This window comes from Mauremys mutica, chromosome 11, assembly GCF_020497125.1.
Source record: "Mauremys mutica isolate MM-2020 ecotype Southern chromosome 11, ASM2049712v1, whole genome shotgun sequence".
Lineage (NCBI taxonomy): Eukaryota > Metazoa > Chordata > Testudines > Geoemydidae > Mauremys > Mauremys mutica.
This window is the reverse complement of record NC_059082.1, coordinates 20,228,790-20,249,071: the sequence shown is the minus strand read 5'-3', so window position 1 is coordinate 20,249,071 and position 20,282 is coordinate 20,228,790. Positions and strand designations below refer to the sequence as shown.

Here is a 20,282-nt window from a genome sequence, read left to right as displayed (position 1 = left end):
CCTTTGTAATTATTATTTTGTCCAGAAATGTATACAATGTTTACAGCCACTTGGCACACAATCCTCTATAAAACCTTTGCGATTCTTTAAATAATCAAGATAACAAGAATACCCTTCTTGCTATGATGTCATCCTTGGAAAACAGAGTGAATGGAACAGAGAAATGTAGTCCCAGTCAAATAAGTATATTAAAATAATCTTTAGGATCTTGTTTAAGTCCATAAAAGTGTGAAAAGCTCCTTCTTAAACTTTCCAAGCTAGCTATTGAACATCACCTAGCAGATAAGACCACCTTGTCATCAGAGACTCCTAAAAGACAGTGATTATTTGTGAAAATCTGAGAGGTAAATAGTGTGCTAAAACTGAGGTTAAGATTTTGTCACGGTTATTTTTAGTGAAAGTCACGGACAGGTCGTGGGCAATAAACAAATATTCACACCAGCCCATGACCTGTCTTTTACTAAACATAATCAGGGGTGAGTGGTGAGCTGGAGTGTGGGGGGTGTTAACTGGAGCCCCATGGCAGGGACAACTGACAGCCTGAGCCCTGCCAGGAGGGTGGGGGAACTGCATCGCTACAGTGGGGGAGCACACGGCCCTGGCTGAAGCCATGGGGCGGGGGCAGGGGCAGAGGCAGGGCACCCAGCCCCAGCTCCAGCTCCAGCCATGGGCCTACAGTCCAGTCTCCGGCCCATCTGTAGGTGTTCACAGCTGAAGCCGCAGAAGTCACAGGGTCCATGGCTTCTGCGACTAAAATTATATCCTTAGCTATAACACATTTAGCAAGTGATAATGCAAACCATAGTAATTATGTAGAACAGGGATTGGCAACCTTTGGCCTGTGGCCCGCCAGGGTAAGCCCCCTAACATCCCTTGGCCCACGCCGCTGCCCACAGCCCCCATTGGCCTGGAACAGCGAACTGCGGCCAGTGGGAGCCACAATCGGCCGAACCTGCGGACAGGGGCTGAGAGCGGGGCAGGTAAACAAACTGGCCCAGTCCGCCAGGGGGCTTACCCTGGCAGGCCGCGTGCCAAAGGTTGCCGATCCCTGATGTAGAGGAAGGGGAAAAATACTGCACAGTCCCTGGGAAGTTTTTGAATTTTCAGAGCCAGAAAACAGTAATTTTCCTTGGCTTCACCTCCAAATATATATCATAGATAAAGGGTTAAGCACAACAGAGTTAGTTCAAGGAAGGAGCTTTAGGGATAGATGGGCACAAATGGCCTATTTAGATACCTAACTGCTTTGAAAATCTACCCGTTAGTCTTTATGAATTTTCTGACTGTAACACTGACCATATAAGTTCTTCTAGTTCAGTTTATTCTTAGTTTCATTTTCATTTTTAAGGTTAATTAAATAAAAGGTAGAAAAATATTATATGGCCTTGCATGAGATTCAAATAATCTTTATGCGCTGTATTATACTACTCCATAGCCAGACACTGTGGTCTGTTATGGAGGTATAAGCACAGAGTCCAACCAGCTAACACTAGTCACGCAGTAAGCATTGTACTGAGTGCAAGTCAAGGCCTATATTTTAGTTAGATTTTACTTGTAACCATTAATGAAAATACTTCATTCAGTGTTTGATTCAAAGGATACACTCTTGACAGATGACATTTCAAAGCCCCTCTTTGAGGTTCTCTGATTAGACTTATTTTGCAATCACACACCTGAATTTTTGCAGGCATGAAGCGTATGTAAACCATGACAGAGACAAAAAAGCAGAACATTCATCAAAACCATTATATATTGTTAGGAGGCAGGTCCTTACAGCTCATAAATATAGTCTGCACACATTCCAACAGAGCAGTGGTCTCCAAACTGTGGGGCACTCCCACTATGGGGGTGTGGAGGAATGTCCAGGAGGGCACAGCAGAGCCTGGGCCAGCTCCCATGAGTGGCCAGGGAGGAAGCACCACCCAGACCCTCTCTGCCCTCCGCTCCGCTCTGGCCACGGCCCCAGCTACAACCCCGCTCTCAGCCCCTGGCCACAGCCCCACTTCTGGCTGCAGCCCCCGGCCCAGGGCAGGGAGAGAATAAGGCGGACACATTCCATTACTGGTAAGGGGAGCACGAGAGGAATAGTTTGAGCACCACGGCAATAGAGGGTTGTTGGGGGGGAAAAACCTATCTTCTCCCTACATTCTTATCATATTAGTTTAGAGTGACACAAACACTACAGCCTGTTAAAGAAAGAATATGATTTTAAAGGTTTTATTTTTGAAGGCACTATCTACTGCATACTGAGATACAAACAAGCCTGGAAATACTCACCAGTGCATTGGCCTGTTGACGTGAACCTATAGCCAGGTTTACACTCACAGCGATAGCTGCCAGCCGTGTTGACACATTCTGCATTTCGTTGACACACTGGTCCATTCTGGCATTCATCCATATCTATCAATGCAAGAAAGAATATGATTTTTAGGATAAACTGACAATGGACAAGAAAACAAAATGTATTTTTAAACTCAAAGAGATGCTCTCTAGCCTACAGTTAAGAATTTTTTTTTTGTTTGGTACCAAATTTAATGTATTTTTTTAAATGTAGAGAAAAATATTTCAATGAGAGTAGGTTTTTGGTTGGATTTAAATATTTCCCTACCATGATTCTGAACCTGCATGCAATCCATCACTGAAATTCATCCCTTTGCAGGGAGCCAATAGAAGGCTCTTCTGAAGTCTACAGGCCTTTGGCTGGCACTCTGACCATGGGTGAATTTCAACCCGTGACCCCAGTCCTGCACTATGAATCATGCAGGTGGACTGCTGTGTCCACACAAAGATCCACTGAAGTCTCTGAGGCTCCACACTGATAATGGTGCAGGACTGGAGCCCAAGTGTGGAACTCTCAATGACTTTAACAGGGATTCAACATCAATAGTGACACGCAAATAAGACTTCTAATACCATTCTTTCAGTTTTCATAACCTAAGACTCTAGTAAAAACACAGGTGAGAAGAATTAGGGGAAAAAATCATTTTCACCCAACAGCTTTTCTTTGAAATATTTTTTTTTCTTTTGAAAATTCTTAAGCTGAATTTAATTATTAATTCTTTACCTGCAACTTAATTGGTAAGATTTTTGTTTTAACTAATTTTCCTCCCTGCTGCCTACCAACAGAGCAGATGAGCAAATGACACATTTTCCATCTGTAATATTGACCAGTGTCAGTCCCAATTTATTTACTGCGGGTGGCTGGGGGTTGCATGGGACACACCCATTTACAATAGCTGTACTATTGTACATAAGTCCTATAAGCGAGCAGGATCTGAAATACCTGATTTCATGAATAATGCAATCACTAGTTACCCACAAAGAGGAAGACAGCATTAGAAAGAAGACAGAGTGTGAGCCACTATGGTAGCTAGAGGCAGTAGTGTGTAATAATGAACATGAGATCTGGGTTTGAATTTGTGTTCTCACTTCCCAAAGTGGCATGGACTGGAAGCATCTTCCCAGGGGTGGAGTGTTACCTTGGTTATTCAATAGTAACACCTAGGCGGCAACAGCAAGTGAGATCTGAAAGCGTATTATTTTAGCTCCCCTGGCTGGAACACACTGTGGTGGGAGAAGGGGTGCATACAGGAAGGTGCGGAGTTATACGAAGAAACAGATAAGGACTTCAAGAAACTAAAGTTTTTTTTCTGGGTGGCCTATTGCCAAGTGCCTAGATTTCATGGACTTGTCAGCTTCCCTAGAAGTGGTTCGGTCCTTTTGGGGAGGGTATATTGTTCCCTGGGAAAGTTATTGCCTACTGGCAGCTGTGTGAAACTGAGAAGATATAGTACCCAAAGCAACTCAGCATTATTCTTCAAGAAGAAAATACAAAGCATTTTGTTTGTGTTGTAGCTGTGGTTTTTAAATCATACAGTAGATTTAAAAGATATATTTTTCATTCCAGATACTATTTTGAATCTTGATAAATGCATCAGCCACATCCCATTAAAGAGCATCAGCTAACCTATGGGACATAGCAGATGCTTATGTGGACAGGCAGTGTGATCTAGTAGAAAGAGAACGGGACTAGGACTCAGCAGATATAGGTTCTATTCCTGGATCTGTCACTGACTTGCTCAAATATGAAACCAAAGAACTACTAACTGCAGTATGTAACCTATCATTTAAATCAGCTTCTATACCAGATGACTGGGAGGATAGCTAATTTTTCAAAAAGACTCCAGAGGCAATCCTGGCAATTACAGGATGGTAAGCTAACTTCAGTACCAGGCAAATTGGTTGAAACTATAATATAGAACAGAATGATCAGACACGCAGATGAACATGATTTGTTGGGGAAGAGTCTACATGGCTTTTGTAAAGGGAAATCATGCCTCAACGATCTATTAGAATTCTTTGAGGGAGTCAGCTAACAGGTGGACAAGGGTCATCCAGTGGGTATAGTGTACTTGGACTTTCAGAAAGCCTTTGACAAGGTCCCTCACCAAAGGCTCTTAAGGAAAGTAATCAGTCATGGGATAAGAGGGAAGGTCCTCTCATGGATCAGTAACTGGTTAAAAGACAGAAAACAAAGGGTAGGAATAAATGGTCAGTTTTCAGAACTAAGAGAGGTAAATAGTGGTGTCCTTCAGGGATATGTACTGGAACATATTAATAAATGATCTGGAAAAAGGTGTAAACAGCGAGGTGGCAAAGTTTGCAGATGATAGAAAATTACTCAAGATATTTAAGTCCAAAGCAGACTGCAAAGAGTTACAAAGGGAGCTCACAAAACTGGGTGACTGGGCAACAAAATGGCAGATGAAATTCAATGTTGATAAATGCAAAGTAATGTACATTGGAAATCATAATCCCAAATATATATACAAAATGATGGGACCTAAATTAGCTACTACCACTCAAGAAAGATATCTTGGAGTCACTGAGAATAGTTCTCCTAAACAGCCACTCAGTGTGCGGCAGCAGTCAAAAAAGCTAGCAGAATGTTAGGAACCATTAGGAAAGGGATAGATAAGACAGAAAATATTATAATGCCTCTATATAAATCCATGTCATGCCCACACCTAGAATACTGCATGCAGTTCTGGTCACCCCATTTCAAAAAAGATACATTAGAATTGGAAAAGGTACAGGGAAGGGTAACAAAAATGATTAGGGGAATGGAACAGCTTCCATATGAGGAGAGATTAAAAAGACTTGGACTTTTCATCTTAGAAAAGAGATGACTAAGGGGATATGACAGAAGCCTATAAAATCGTGACTGGTGTGGTACATGTTATTTACTCCTTCATGCAACACACGAACCAGGGGTCACCCAACAAAATTAATAGGCAGCAGGTTTAAAACAAACAATAGGATGTACTTCTTCACACAGCGCACAGTCCAGGGTATGTTGTGAAAGCCAAAACTATAATGGGATTAAAAAAAAGAACTAGATAAGTTCATGGAGGATAGGTCCATCAATAGCTATTAGCCAGGATAGGCAGGGATGCAGCTCCATGCTCTGGGTGTCCCTAGTCTCTGATTGCCAGATGCTGGGAGAGGACGACAGGCAGGGCCGGTGCAACCCATTAGGCAACCCAGGCGGTTGCCTAGGGCACTAGCATTTGGGGGGTGGCATTTCGGGTCCTTCGGCAGTGACCGCGGCGGCTGGATCTTCGGCTGCCCTGGTCGTCGTTGGCATTTAGGTGGATGGAGCTGAGGCAGGCGGGCGCGGGGAGGGCCGCCTGCAGCAAGTAAGGGGGGTGAGGCACGCAGGGGAACCGCTCCCTGCCCCAGCTCACCTCTGCTCTGCTTCCTCCCCTGAGCACGCCACCCCACTCTGCTTCTCTCACCTCCCAGGCTTGCGGCACCAATCAGCTGATTGGCGCCGCAAGCCTGGGAGGTGAGAGAAGTGGAGAGGTGACGGCGTGCTCGGGGTGACTGCGTGCAGAGCAGGCAGGAGGCAGAGCAGAGGTGAGCTGGGGTGGGGAGCTGCCACACGGCTCCCCAGGCCGGGGGAAGCTGCCACGGTGGGGGGGCGTGCCTCAGGGCGGAGGGGGGTGTGGAGAGCTGCCACATGGCTCTGGGCGGGGGGTGCAAGGTGGAAGTTTCGCCTAGGGCGTGAAACATCCTTGTACCCGCCCTGACGACAGGGGATGGATCACTCAATGATTGCTTGTTCTGTTCATTGCCTCTGACGCACCTGGCATTGGCTGCTGTCGGAAGACAGGATACTGGGCTAGATGGACCATTGGTCTGACTCAGTACGGCCGTTCTTATGTTCACAACCACCACAGAGAATGAAGGAAATTCATACCATAATCTTTAATTGTTTAATGACAGTAACTAAAGGCTTTTGTACATGGCATTGCAAAGCACTCCAGAGAGATGCGATATGTTACATGCACTAACGTGCTGTGCTCTAACTGTACAGACCTGCATAGACCACGCCGACGTGCTCTAAAAGGTGCCTAGTTGTCTAGTCCAGGCAGCTAGAGCACAACATGTGAGCTCTCTCTACAAATCACATCATTCTAGGGCGTTCTGCCAGCACCAAGTAGCCAACCCCTAACACACTGCTAGGGAACATTTATCCAGATTTACTTGATATGAAAATCCACTACAATTTTTTTCATCATGCCTTTCGAATATTTACACAAATCTTGTTTTCATTAGGAAAAAAATATCAGCTTGGAAGTGAATGCTGGTCTTGATCTGACATGGGAAGACCACCCACTGCTCATATTTACATCCAGACCACGAAAAGTAAGAAGAGTCACTTGCCACAACTGGTTGACTCAAACTCATTCAAGACCTTTATACTAGTTGGAAAATCTAGTACTTCGTTTCCAATAGAAAACATACATGGCACCAGAATTTCCAGCGAAAAGCCAAAATGTCTTCATTAAGACACTCTTGGCCCACATTTCTCTGATCCTAGTACCCTTGTTACGGATGAATTTGCAAGTACATCAGATTTGCCAGCATTTGAGTTACCAGCTGACTAATGATCCAATTTCTATTTGTGATGGAAGTATAAGCCTCTTACCTTCGCAGATCAGCAACTTGTCATTGTAAAAGAATCCCACTGGACACTCGCATCTGAAGCTGCCAACCATGTTTATACAGACTCCATTCTCACAGACTCCAGGGATCTCTCGGCATTCATCAATATCTGTAACAATTGATTTTTAAATAGTCTGAAAGTGCCAATTCATACAATCCCTTTCTATAGAAATGATTCCTTATTCTCATGGGATATTATCACAATGTTTATATTAGTAGTATGATCCTGTTACTGTGCAAAAAGGTATTAGACATTCAGTAATTCCTACACATGCTGGAAAGCTAAATAGTCTACTCAATGGCTCTCTTTTTTCACTATATCCAAGATATGCCTAGCCCAGGGCAACTTAGGCTTGCACAGGACTCTCAAATTCCATCCTCTATCTGATCTGTCCACTTTCTGCCCCTGACATGCCTCCTGCTATTTGTTATGCTGGAGGTGAGGCTGCAGGTGTGAGAAGCAGCAGAGCCATCTTCACCAGCCTGCATACCTGCAGAAAGTTCCCCTGCATGGGGGCAATTCTCCACTTGCCATTTCTAGCCACTTTGAGGCCACTTTGTGCTACTCGCATGGAACAAAGTGTCCTTAGGGGACCAGAGAATCTAGCCTAACCTATTTTGTTGTCAGGTGAGAGTAATATAAACTGAGCTTCTTCTGTATTAATAAAAAAAAAAGCTCTCTCTCTAAGAGGCTGATCAAAGGACTCACTGAAGTCAATGGAAAGTCACTGTCTTTAGACCATGCTGTCCTTCAGCATTTGTTATAACTCAACTTTACATCCACTTCCACCATCTGTTAAAGCTTGGTTAGTTTAATGCCCTTTTACAAAAGTTCTGAAGGTACCAATGACTAACGATATTTTAAATGCTTGCAACATACTATGCTTTTGCATTGATTATGTCCAGCAATTGTCCTTCCTGTTTTAGTAGATTTGTGAGGCAATTCATTGTTTTTGGCCCTAAAAATGCAGCCAAAATATAAATACAGTAGTACAAATCTCACTTATTGGGCTCTTTAGCTATATGTCTCTTTAGGGGTCTAACTTCAGAATACAGGTCAGAAAATCCATGGACGCCTTTTCCTTTAGTAAAGAATGCTGTCTGCAGGGATCCAAAGAAGCCAATGAACATTATGGGAAGGGATACACTACACAGCTCTCTTTACACCTAAGGTAGTTTGCTTCTGATTTTGAAGGGGCCAGTTTTGCTCCTGGACCAAGCTTTTAATTTCCTACACAAGATTTGATGATGCTGTTGATTTTTAGCCTGCTGATTATAAAAGAAGTGAGTCGAGGCAGAACCTAACTCTGTTTCTGTCTCCCACCATCAGAATCAATCATCCCATATAAGGATGCAGAACTCTAATGGAAAAAGTGGAACATAAACATAATGGGAAGAAAGTAACTCAGCATTTCTGGCACTGCACAATATGGACTGCTCCTGCAGTGGCACAAGCCAGTATGCCTACTGCAGTAGTTCTCAGTCTTAACATTGTGGGCCACATATGCAGTTCTCCACGGGTTATGTGGGCCACATCCACACAATATCTATACTACCTGTAGGGCGCTGAGGATGTCACATGGGCTGCAGCTGTGTGCTGATTGGGCCGCAAGCGGGCCATGGGTTGAGAACCACTGGCCTAGTGTGTGTAAGAAGTGGGAGTGGCTACTACTGCCCTCCTGAAGAAGTAAAAGAAGCAGTTCAGGTATCACAACCCAGCAAGTCCTATGAAGGTCCCAAGAGTCACTGAAAAAGTATATGTTTGCTGCACAACGTAGCCCTAGGTGAGCAACTTGTCTCACCAGTGTGGTTGGTGGCTAGGGATACACTAGTACATGAGGACACCAAAAGTCAGTTGCATTGGCTGCTGCACTCCAGTTTGAACAGAGCTAGCAGAATAAAATACTACAGCTGCCAGGGGTGCAGGCTGCAACACATGCTATTAACTGCTACTGCAGGATCTGCGTATGGTGCACATTTACAATACCCCACCCCTACCTAGGGTGATTCCATCCTCATTTGCACAGTGCCACCACATTACATTGCACAGACAATGCTCAGACCATGAAGGGCTGGACACAGTCTCACATGACTGCCTCTGACTGAGCAGGTGGTGGGGCAGGTACTTTACTACTTGCCACCTAAAACTCATGTGTAACTTAATTTGCTGGTCATAGGGTGCATGATGGATTTTGGTCAATGAGATCTGATGCTTTGCTCCTCAAAAGACCAGGAACAAAATGTATACTGTGTTTCTAGTAATTCTTTTCCTTATTATACATTATATCTTATTAGAATTGATTGATTAGATCCTATTGTAGGGTTCTGTAGTGCCCATCATCATAATATATAGATGATAATTCACTTTGTTGCTGTCTATATACTATAGTTCTGCTTGTCTGTTGTACAACACTTGCTCCACCTCTTATTTGTCTTTTCATGGGAATAAAAACAAAAGGAAGCCCCCACTAGGGATGAATTTGGCCTCTTTGACAAAACAAAACAAAAAGAGAAAATGAGGAATTCATTTGTCACACACAATACCAATGTTACACATGATACTACATGTGAGAAATAGTCTCATGGAACAGAAAAAGGGATTGTTGGGTTAAATCAATACACAGAGGGATTGGTGTGAAATGTCAGATTAAATCTGTGCTTTAGTCAAAGGAAACACTCCTAATTCCTCTGAAACCCAATGTTCATTGGCCTTATTCTCAGAACCTCTCCACTCTCTGGTGTCTACAAGCCATTCATCTAGCTCAGTTACCATTTCTTCAGCGCTTTAGATTGCCGTGATCACAAGCAGCAATAATCAGAGCTGCCAGCTAGGAGGAGTTAGGCAGAAAGTTTGCAGGATCTGATTTAAGACAAGGGTTAAGGGTTGCACAGAAGGCTGAATTTCGTGGCATTGTTTAGTCTTTATTCCTCTCCAGGAAAGAGCTTACTGTGAAAACAATGCCTCCCTTTCCCTAGTACATATGTAGTGTGGAATTTAACTCCAAACAGAGTAATCCAACTCACCAACTGGTAAACCTGTATAAATGTCAATGAAGAAACCAGGCCTTTGACTTCCACAGAGTGTTGCAAATTCATCTGTAGCAGAAAAAAAAGACAACAGTTATCTTGAATGTATCAAATTAAGCAAGTAATTTCACTCGAAGCCTGAGAGAAATGCAGTCTCCGTTTTTTTCTGTGCCTTTTGAGGGACGGATTTTCAAAGAAGGTGTGTGGTACCTTGCATGAGTGCACACACTACTGCCGGATTTGTAATGGGGTTCTGATCCCAAGCCCAGTAAAGCCAAATGGAAAGACTCTCCTTGGCTTCAGCGGGCTTTGGATTGGATACTCATTTAGGTATTATTATTAGGTACACACTTGTCAGGTTATGTGGGTGCATTGTACTTTGTATGCACAGGTCCAGGTCTGTACTTCACAAACCTGTGTCATAATTAGGAAATCGACACATTATTTTCAAAAATGGCAAACAACCAGGATGGAGCCAGTTCTCAGGTCTGATAAGTCTGTTTTGCGCCTGCTCGTCAGCATGAAGCAGAGGAACACCTGGTGGATCCAGCTTGATGAAGATTCCCCCAGCGTGGAGGAATCGTGCAATGGCACAGGACTGTCAGAGCGACTCCTACGCTACACGCTTCCTGTATCCCGCATAGGGACCATCCTTGGAAGGGGCTGAGGTGCCCCTGCAATCCCTGGCTGCTAGAAAGGCTCCTTGGGGCTCTTGGCAGCCACGGGTAAAATACAATTGTGTTTTATGATGAGGACTGCGCTGGGCCTGGCTGCCCCAGGATCAGGGGAACATACCGATGGCTTAGCACCACCTATGACCCCACTCCTGGTCACATGCCAAACACAGCTTGGCTGGCCCATAGCATCTGGCCCATACATGTTTGTCAAAGGGGACAGATGGACAGTCGTGCAGAACAAAGTCCTCCAGTAATTCACAGAACAGGCAGAGCATAGCAGCAGGAGTGCAGAGTGCTCTACAATGACCTACTCATGTTCCTCAACCCTTACTTGAAAGGATCATCTCCAGGGTACAAGTATAATGAGAAATTTATTATTTAATATTTGTATATTGTACAAATACAAATGCATAGCACTTTCCTCTCTTGAACAATTAATTTTATAGCAGCTTGCAGTAATCGTATTGTCAACAGGGCCTTCAGCTAGCTTTCAAATTAAACATACCGGTGCTAGGGATAGGGCATTGTTCACAAGGCTTATTCCATGCACGTCCAATATTGTAGGAACAGCAGCACATTTTCTTGGTCATATTGAAGAGCAGTTCTCCATCACAGGTTTGATTGTCAGCATAATAATTTCTGTAGCACAGACTCCTCCTCATATCTGCAAAGAAAACGAAAGTATAATGATGGTACTGTGTGTTAGCACTTCGCTGAAATAGATGAAGTGTCAATGAGAGACCACTCTTATCAGACAGCCGCCTTTCTCCCAAGTTCCTGGGCACAGTTCTGTGCTACCTTTACTAGGTCACCTCTTTTAAACATCTGATCTGTAGGTCCCTCAAGCAGTCACTGAAGGTAGCTTGTTCTGTAGTGTTTTATATTAGTCACCCCCAGCCATTGCAGAGTCACCCCAAAAATTTACAACAAAAATCAACCCCCGCCCCAACTGGCCATAACTCAGAGCAGACTCATAGATCATAGATTATTAGGGTTGGAAGGGACCTTAAGAGATCATCTAGTCCAACCCCCTGCTCAAAGCAGGACCAATCCCCAAATGGCCCCCTCAAGGATTGAACTCACAACCCTGGGTTTAGCAGGCCAATGCTCAAACCACTGAGCTATCACAAGGAGTCTGGGATTCTATCAGCACCACTGGTGTTAGACTCCCCAAAGTAGGAGATATAGGACAAGTGTGCAGCCATGGCTAACAATACCTTTGTGAGCTCTGCTGGGGCGGTGTACATCACCCCTAATATGGCCAGTGGTTTTACAGCCACTGTCTGGCCTTAATGCTCCACAAAGATATGGTTATTGGTCTTTTGGGGCCTGATCTTGGTCCCACTAAAGTCAATGGAAGTTTTGTCACTGACTTCAATAGGAGCAAGAACAAGCCCTTCATGTTAGGAATTTCCACCATAAAAACATTATAGCCAGCCAACAGTTTTTACAATGAACTCTCCAGTTGGGAGGTCTGTGCAGAGATCAATAGCAGATATGGCTCATGAAAACTCACCCTTGCCAAGAGATTAAAATGTGAAATTCATGCCATACAAAGAGTAAATATGACACTTTCTGCTGTGGGTGTAAGGAAATGGGAACATGTTGTTACGCTGATTTAAACAGACTCTACATTGATCTGTGAATTGTGGCTTTTAGTAAAGCTCTGACAAAAACCTGTCTTCACTGACGTAATACAAATAAAGAAATAGGCCAGAACCTCGGTTGGTGTCAATGGTCATTAACTCCATTCAAGTCAATGATAATTCTTTTGTATAAGTGAACTCCATAGAGCTAGGCTGATTTACATCATCGGAAGCCCTGACATGCAATGTAGAAGGAACACTTTAAAAAAAACATACCCATACAGTTGTTGCCACCATTGACTTGCATGTAGTCGGGAGGACAGATACAGGTGTAGTTCCCAACAGTGTTATAACAAGTGCCAGGCCCACAAATGCCAGGTGTTTCACATTCATTAATATCTATAAGAAAACAACAAGACATGAAATAATTGCAGCAGATTTTGGTCTACATTTCTTTTGTGAATCAGTGAATTTGGGTTAAGCTGTTTTAGCAGCACTAAATCTGAGCTACTGGGTCATGATGGGGCAGGCCTGCATCACAGAAAGGGTATTCCATGATTAAACAGGTCTATAGGTGAGCCTAAGGGCCTCACAACTAGCCAGGGGAGTGGACCTCTGGCATACTCAATGGGTCCAGAACAGTGAGAATCCATTTCCTCTCTGCACCTGTTATCCAGAAAAAATTTGGAGACGCTTTGAAATAAGGTGGTATCAGGACAGATCACACATTCAACACTCCTGGTCTCTCTATCTCTTTGTGACAAAAGGGCTCAGCGATTAGTCTGTCCAGGTGTGTCTGCATCCATAAGTCTGACAGGGGTCTACAGCTGGTGGATAGAGGCAGAGAGCCCATCTGAACATAGGATGCTGCAGTGGACTGCTCAGGCCTTTAGGGAATTTGAGCTATTGAGCAGGGAAGGTGAAAGAGCTGCACCCATTAAATAATGCCATACGCACATCAAGGGGTTCCAAGCCAAGGGAACAGGATAAAACTCAAAGCTTAAAATATATTTAAAAAATCACTAAGTAGCCTTCTGCATTTTAAACAATCTGTAGGGATAGGTAGATTTATATCTCCTCTCTACTGCACACGAAACCAGATGCTGAGCTCTACATGGTGCAGAACTTCACAGAAAGTATTTGCGTCTGATTTTTAATTTAAATTTTTAATTTAATTCTCCGGGGCATGAATCTTCCTGTAGGTTTGCACAGGGCTCTACATATTGTGGGCACTATGAGAAACAAACAATTATAGCAATGAGCTGGGAGGCTGAAGGCAACCTGGAAAATGAAAAACTAGTGATCAGATTTGGGGAGTTGGGCTAAAACTTTGTACAAAATACAACCTGATGGCTGCAGGACTGGGTTTAAGTGTATGGCTGTGATGTTCTGAATGCATGCTACCTACTGCAAGGGAGAAGGGGAGAGGGAAGGTTGTAATAAGACAAATATTTTCAGTCAGAGTCTCAGATCATCACGCTTTAGCCTGCAGGAAGATGGACAATGAGCTATGGTTAAAATGGATGATGCCATTTCAGCCAACCCACCAAACACAAGCAGAAAGCTGCTTGTTGGTTTCAGTGCATGGTCATGTAAAGAATTATATTGTCCATCAGCAAACTGCTATTTTTTAGAGATGATCAAGAAATGACGTTTTTATGCAACTGGAAACTGAAAACTGTTAGATTTTTGTTTTTGATGAAAACCAGAAAATTTTAAGCAAAAATTTGCAAACATTTCCATTTAATCAAAAAGGAATTTTCTGTTGAAAAACTTTTTGAAGGAAAAATTTTGACCAGCTCTACTATTTCTGCAATTACACTGTTGGTGTTCTTTTAAGGAACAGATAATTTTGATGGATGCTCAGTTGCCAGTAGTTGATAAGAAATAAATGCCCATGCCGAGTAAACCCTAAGACTACATACCATCACATACTCGAGAATCTTCATTCAAATAGTAGCCATTTGGACACTGACAGTGGAAACTACCAAATGTATTAATACATTTTCCTCCTTGGCAAAGTCCAGGTAGTTCTTGACACTCATCAATATCTAACAAAGTAAAAACACCAGCGTTATTTCATGCCATGAAAAATCAAGTTAGTTATAGAATGTTGCAATTTAAGACATGTAAAAGCATGAAAAAATAAGCATTACCCTCCAATATAACTGTAATAGGGTTTGGTCGGAATCCTTCCCCTCCAGGGCACAGAACCTTATATTCAGCTGAAAACAAAAGAGATTTTATTAACCTAAAATAGTTTAAACATCTTAATCACAATGATCTTTGAACTTGTAAAGCTTATTATAGCACATTATAAAACAGCCTAATACTAAAACAGGCCCCACTGTGCAAAATCATTGGCTAGCACAGAGTCTGGTGTCCAAGCAATAGCACAACTATGCAAGAGCCATTACAATGCACCTGCTGATTGATAATATTTCAAAGCCAGCAGATTTTGTACCACGACTGGTGTAATTTTCAGGCAGTTTAGTACTTGTATGTACCCAGTACATTATTTTACTAGCATTCCCACTATCTAGAGAAAGTAAAGAGAGACAGAAAGAAGCATGCATATATGGTTAGGTATAATCCAGTAAAGCTGACTTACTTGAGTTCACAGGTGGGCAATGTTCACAGGGAACCCCCCAAGCTCTCCCCAGGGAGCAACAGCAAGAGGCCTTGGAAACACCAACCCCAATCTCATTGCTGCAGACTATATCTCCGTTGTCTCCTCGTGGTTTAATATCCAAGTAGCAGTTGCCAGAACGTGTGTCTATTCAAAATGCACACAAAACAAACATTACATCTGATGGAGGGGAAGAAAGTTTTGTTTCCTTGTGCTTCCCCTCTCTGTCTGTCTGTGCCCATCTATTGTCTCATGCTTCAGTTGTAAGCTCTTTGGAGCAGGAACCATCTTTTTGTTCTGTGCTTGTACAGTGCCTAGCACAACGCGGTCCTGGTCCATGATTAGGGCTTCTAGGTGCTATGGTAATACAAATAAATGAATTAATAATACTCGGGCAGTCTCAATGTTGAGAGAGAGAGAGCTCCAAATTACCTTCATTTCACACGAGAAAGCTGTGGTTGGAAGTAATTTAGTGTCACGATTACTTTGGGCAGCACCTCACTCTGCGAACAGTCTCACTGCAATCAATGGGACTGCTCATAGACTAAGGAACTTCTGAGCAAGAGTGGCAGACCCAGGTCCTTCATCATTTAGATGCCTATTCTTATTCTCACATGCTTGTATTAGCACCATCCTCCAATCCTAGGAACTGCTCCTCTTTTCTGTCCTTGAAATTAATGAGATTTACAAATGAAACCATCTATTCAACACATATACTTAGAAATTAATATGTTTCAACCAAAGGAAACAATTCAGGACCAGAGAGCTACAGGGAGGTTCTGAGAAAGTCGGGGCCTAATCCTCCAGAATCTACTCACAAGAGTATCTCCTCTGACGATGATAATTAAGTCTGGCCAAGTTGCACTCAAAGCAGGATCCAAGGGTGTATGTTGGCTTTATGCCACACATTTGTGTTTCTTCAGTCTTAAGGCCAGACAGAGGCTGGTTTGGCCCTGGTGCAATTTAAAGCAGCCTCTAAATTGTGCACAGCTGCAACAAGCCCCAAGGGGCTATTCTGGCAGCAGGGAATGGCTGAAGTGCAGTACTGCTCAGGCCACATTCCCTACCCTTCACCACACCCTATTAGCCAGGAGCAGTAGGGCGGGAACTGCAGAGTCTGCTCCAAGAGCTTTCCATCATACCCTGGGAATCCTCAGCTGGCTGTTTAAGCTAGAGTTACTGCCCCTTTGTGCCACTTCGTTTCTAAAGAATACAGGAAATGACAGCTTACCAACACAGCCAACACGGGTGGGGTTCAGCTCAAAATCAGGAGGACACTCACAGGTGTAACTGCCAGGAGTATTGATACACTTGCCGCTGATACAGGTGGTGGGGTCTGCACATTCGTTAACATCTGAAACAACAAGGGGGCAGTTAGCAAATTCCCCAATATTCCACCAAAACCCACAACATTCCAGGTATCAGAATGTCAGTCTCAGGAAATAATCAGTTCCAATGCTTGTTGTGGGGTGTATGTTCCCTCTACAGAAATCTACACACAAAAAACCACCACTGAAACTGTGGAAGCAGAGCACTAGTCCAACATGAATTCAATATTTCACTGAGAAATACTTCATTTTTGCCAGAAAAAAATAATTCTACATAATGAAATGCACCATAAGAAAGGCCAAAACATTAATCACATTGGTCAAAAATATCAAGCAGAGAAATCATTTTGATGGCCATATTGTCCCATGTGTCTCTGGGAGCAGAAAGTACAGGGCCCAGCAGATCCTAACCTGTGGGAAATGTGGAAGGGAAAGCGCGACACCTCTTCTCCATCAATCCCCTCTTCCCTTGACCAGTGGAACCCCAGAGATTCACACCTCAGCAGGGAACAGATTTGGGGATGACCACACAGCCCTCAAAATCAGGCAAAATATTTGTGTGTAACTTCCTACTGTCCCTATTTTGCCCACTGTGCTGTTTTGCAGTGAAGGATCTAGTGTAGTTCCATACTTCCTTATTTATAATCTAATTGTTATGATATAGCTAAAGCTTTGCTTAAGGAGTTGGTCAAGATATGAACAGCTGTGGTCAAAGGCCGCTCAAGAGTCTGCCACTCTAGACAAAACTTTGGTGTGCTGCTGCCTCCTCTTAGTCGTAGAGCAGAGGATTTGGTGCTTGAGTGAGTGGCACTGTGACCTGACACACTGGGTCATAACACTCAAATTTGGCCTAGCTGCCCCTCTGACATGATGGATGCCCTAGGTAGCAGCTGAGTCCATTGACAGCTAGCTGTGTTAAAAATCATCTTGTTTAAAACCAGTCTTCACCTGTGCAGTTACCACCGGTTCTGTCCAGTTCATAGCCTGTCTCGCACTCGCATCGGAATAGACCAGGGAGGTTATGACAAGTCCCATAGACACAGATGTTAGGAAGGGAGCACTCATCAATATCTGTAAGAACAAAAAGGAGGGAAAAATTAGGTGCCGTGATCTTTTCGCTATAAACTTTGGACTAAAATCTTGTCTGAATAAGCGTTCAGAAAACTAAGCATGGAACTGGATTCTGATTGCTCCTGCATGTTTTGTAAAATATATTTTAGATCTGCAATATTAATATATAGGATTTGCATTTGCACCCAACAGGGTCCAATCTAGAACCTCTTACTTAATTGCTTTGGAAGTGAAATTCAGCTCTATGCAGATGGCCAGCACAAGGGGCTGAAGGGTTAAGTGGGACTTAAGTGATGCACAGGCTTTTGCAAAGAAATTAAATTAACGTTTTATTCATTTTTACTGCGTATGACAGATTATTAGACGTACTGTGCTTATTTCTTGGGTGTAACTTCTATGATGTTTTGCCTGAGTGAGGACTGTAGTATCAGACTCACTGTTTATAGTATACTTATATGAACTGCATAATGAATGACTAACTTGATCCAGTAACAAAGAGAACATGTTTACAAAGGACTTTAAAATACTTCTGCAGTTAGTATACACACCAGAGACGTCAAGAGAAGATTGTTGTAGCAACAGGAGAGAGACACCATGCAGGCTGTTAAAGTTAGTTTGAAGATTATATAGTTTCAAAGTAAATGATTTCATACATGAAATACTAAGAAATCTAATTTTGTTTTTAGTTTACATAGAATTTCAACTTTCACAATTCATGCCTCTTCCTTTATTAGTAAGAAACAATACACGAAACAAATTTTGCCTATTTATAGTGTACTTATGAACTTCATCAAATACCAGTATCTATAATGCATTTCGGAGGGTTGAGTTGAAAGATCTCAGCCTTGGGGAAAATATGCATTTATTTATGGATCAGAGCAAACAATTCACAAGGAGTTATTCATTTGTTACGTTTCTCTTCTTGTTCTATTAGCAAACAGATTGCAAAATTCTAACATATTTTCAACACTCAAAATTATTTGTGATTTTCTAACTTCTCTATTATTTGAGTACTTTGTAAACAATTAACTGAGAAAATTCAAGATTTAAATTTTTACATTTATGCTGTCTAGGTTATTTGTCATATAGTGCCTTATGTTCCTCGAATGGATGACTTAAATTACTAAATCACTACAACATGAATTGTGGCTTTCAAATGATACAATCAAATATACAATTTGAAACATGATTGCAGCAAACATTTGCTTTTCACAAGTATTTGCACTAGCAAAGCTCAAGCGCTTGAAAGCGCATATAAAAGAGCCACAAAGAGTTGACTGGCAACACACTTTCGAATCTGATCACACATTCATAGGATTTAGTTCCTTATTGTTTGCCCAGAGCTGTCTCTTTATTAGCTTAATAAACTGTGCCCTTCCGCAGGGTTGACATATATATGCTTTTGCACTTCACAGAAGCTGCTCAGAATGGGCTGGCTATCAAATACCAAACCACAGCAGACCTGGGACTGATCTAAAGTCTTTCCATTGACTTCAGTGGGCATTGGCTCAGTCCCTTGCTTCCCACACACTGCTCTCCCTCTAGGTTAAAGACAATATTCTGACAACCTCTGCTGAAGAGATATGAGCAGAAAGGGAGACAGGAAAAAAAGGTGACCAAGGGGAAGCAGTGGCTGAAAAGCCTTCGGATTGCCAGATCAGTGAATAACTAGCTTTGTGGCAGTAAAAGATTCCGCAAAGAGCTGTTTTCATTCTCCATAGCTCTGTGTTTAGACCTCTGAAACCAAAATCAGTGTCCAGATGCATGAACTGAAAAAAAGTAACAAAACTTTATCCTAAAATATTTTGGAAGTGAATCCAGTTTTCAATAGTAAACACAACTGCAACCAATTGTAACATTTTTCAAATATAAAATACTATTCAGGCAGATTTTGTTGAGTATTGTTTAAAGGTTACAGTGAATTACCTTCACATGCTTTCCCATCTGGACTTGGTAAAAATCCCATATCACATTCACAGCGATACCCTCCAGGGGCATTGAGACATTGCCCATTCTCACAGAGATTCAGGTTTTCTGAGCATTCATCAAGATCTGTTAAAGGAAGAGGAATTGCATTATACTGTAAATATTTTCTCTCACTGGTGTTCAGTTCAGCTAAGACACATATATATCCAAAAGTCTGAACGGTTACATTAATTGAGAACATTTTCAGAAGAAACTGTAGGCAGGTTATGTGCAGCTCTTGTCATACTAAAAGGCTTGGGGCATTTCTGTCACTCTGAAAATACAATTTCTAATGAAAAGGAAAAAAAGAAGCAATTAGTCTAGATTTTTAAAAGTGGTTAAAATTAGCAAGAAGTGGAGGGAGATTGGTGACTGCTGTGTAACAATAGAGCCTAGAAGCCCCAACTGGGATCAGGCCTCTACTGTATGAGGTGCTGTACAATGTACTAATAAATGGTAAGAGATAGTCTCTGCTCCAAAGAATTTTCACTCTAACAAGACAAAGACAGACAAAGAGAGGGAGTGGAGACAGAGCCAGACAGCGGTGACGGTCATCCAATGGGTCAGTGGCCGAGCTGGGAACAGTGCCCTAGCCACTGGACTACACTGCCTCTCAGAGAGTTTGGCTCTTAGTCTTTAGCTGACATTGTACACATCACAAAAACAGCACATTTGCTGCAATGCAGCTTGGCTGGCAGTCTCAGCTTATAGAAATCCAGGACTGGAAAACCAAAGATACTGCATATCAGGATTGATGTGCACACATTGCCAAAGCTGTGCGGAAACACTACACAGTACTAGTCTACTCTAGTGAATTCTATCCAGCTCTCAAATTCATGAGCAATAAGCATTACAAGGATTTCAAGATGAATTCTATCAAAATCCAGAAACTTAATTAATACTCATTAAAAAAACCCCCAAAGATACAGTTCATATCCGCCTCAGAATTAAGGAAGGACATATAGAAAATAAAAAAATGGAGGTTACA

General features: G+C 42.5%; 1 protein-coding gene across 1 annotated transcript in view; it reads right to left on the bottom strand.

Moving 5' to 3' along the window:
- Positions 1–20,282, bottom strand: part of FBN1 (fibrillin 1) — a 213,290-nt gene that overhangs the window by 37,983 nt on the left and 155,025 nt on the right. Inside the window, exons 35-45 of the mRNA XM_044979703.1 lie at positions 19,256–19,381; positions 17,207–17,329; positions 16,162–16,284; positions 14,913–15,077; positions 14,458–14,526; positions 14,227–14,352; positions 12,578–12,700; positions 11,221–11,379; positions 10,036–10,107; positions 6,995–7,120; positions 2,278–2,400 (exon numbers count right to left, since the gene is read on the bottom strand). Coding sequence (XP_044835638.1) covers positions 2,278–2,400; positions 6,995–7,120; positions 10,036–10,107; positions 11,221–11,379; positions 12,578–12,700; positions 14,227–14,352; positions 14,458–14,526; positions 14,913–15,077; positions 16,162–16,284; positions 17,207–17,329; positions 19,256–19,381 — 1,335 coding nt within the window. The remainder of the gene's footprint in view (positions 1–2,277; positions 2,401–6,994; positions 7,121–10,035; positions 10,108–11,220; positions 11,380–12,577; positions 12,701–14,226; positions 14,353–14,457; positions 14,527–14,912; positions 15,078–16,161; positions 16,285–17,206; positions 17,330–19,255; positions 19,382–20,282) is intronic.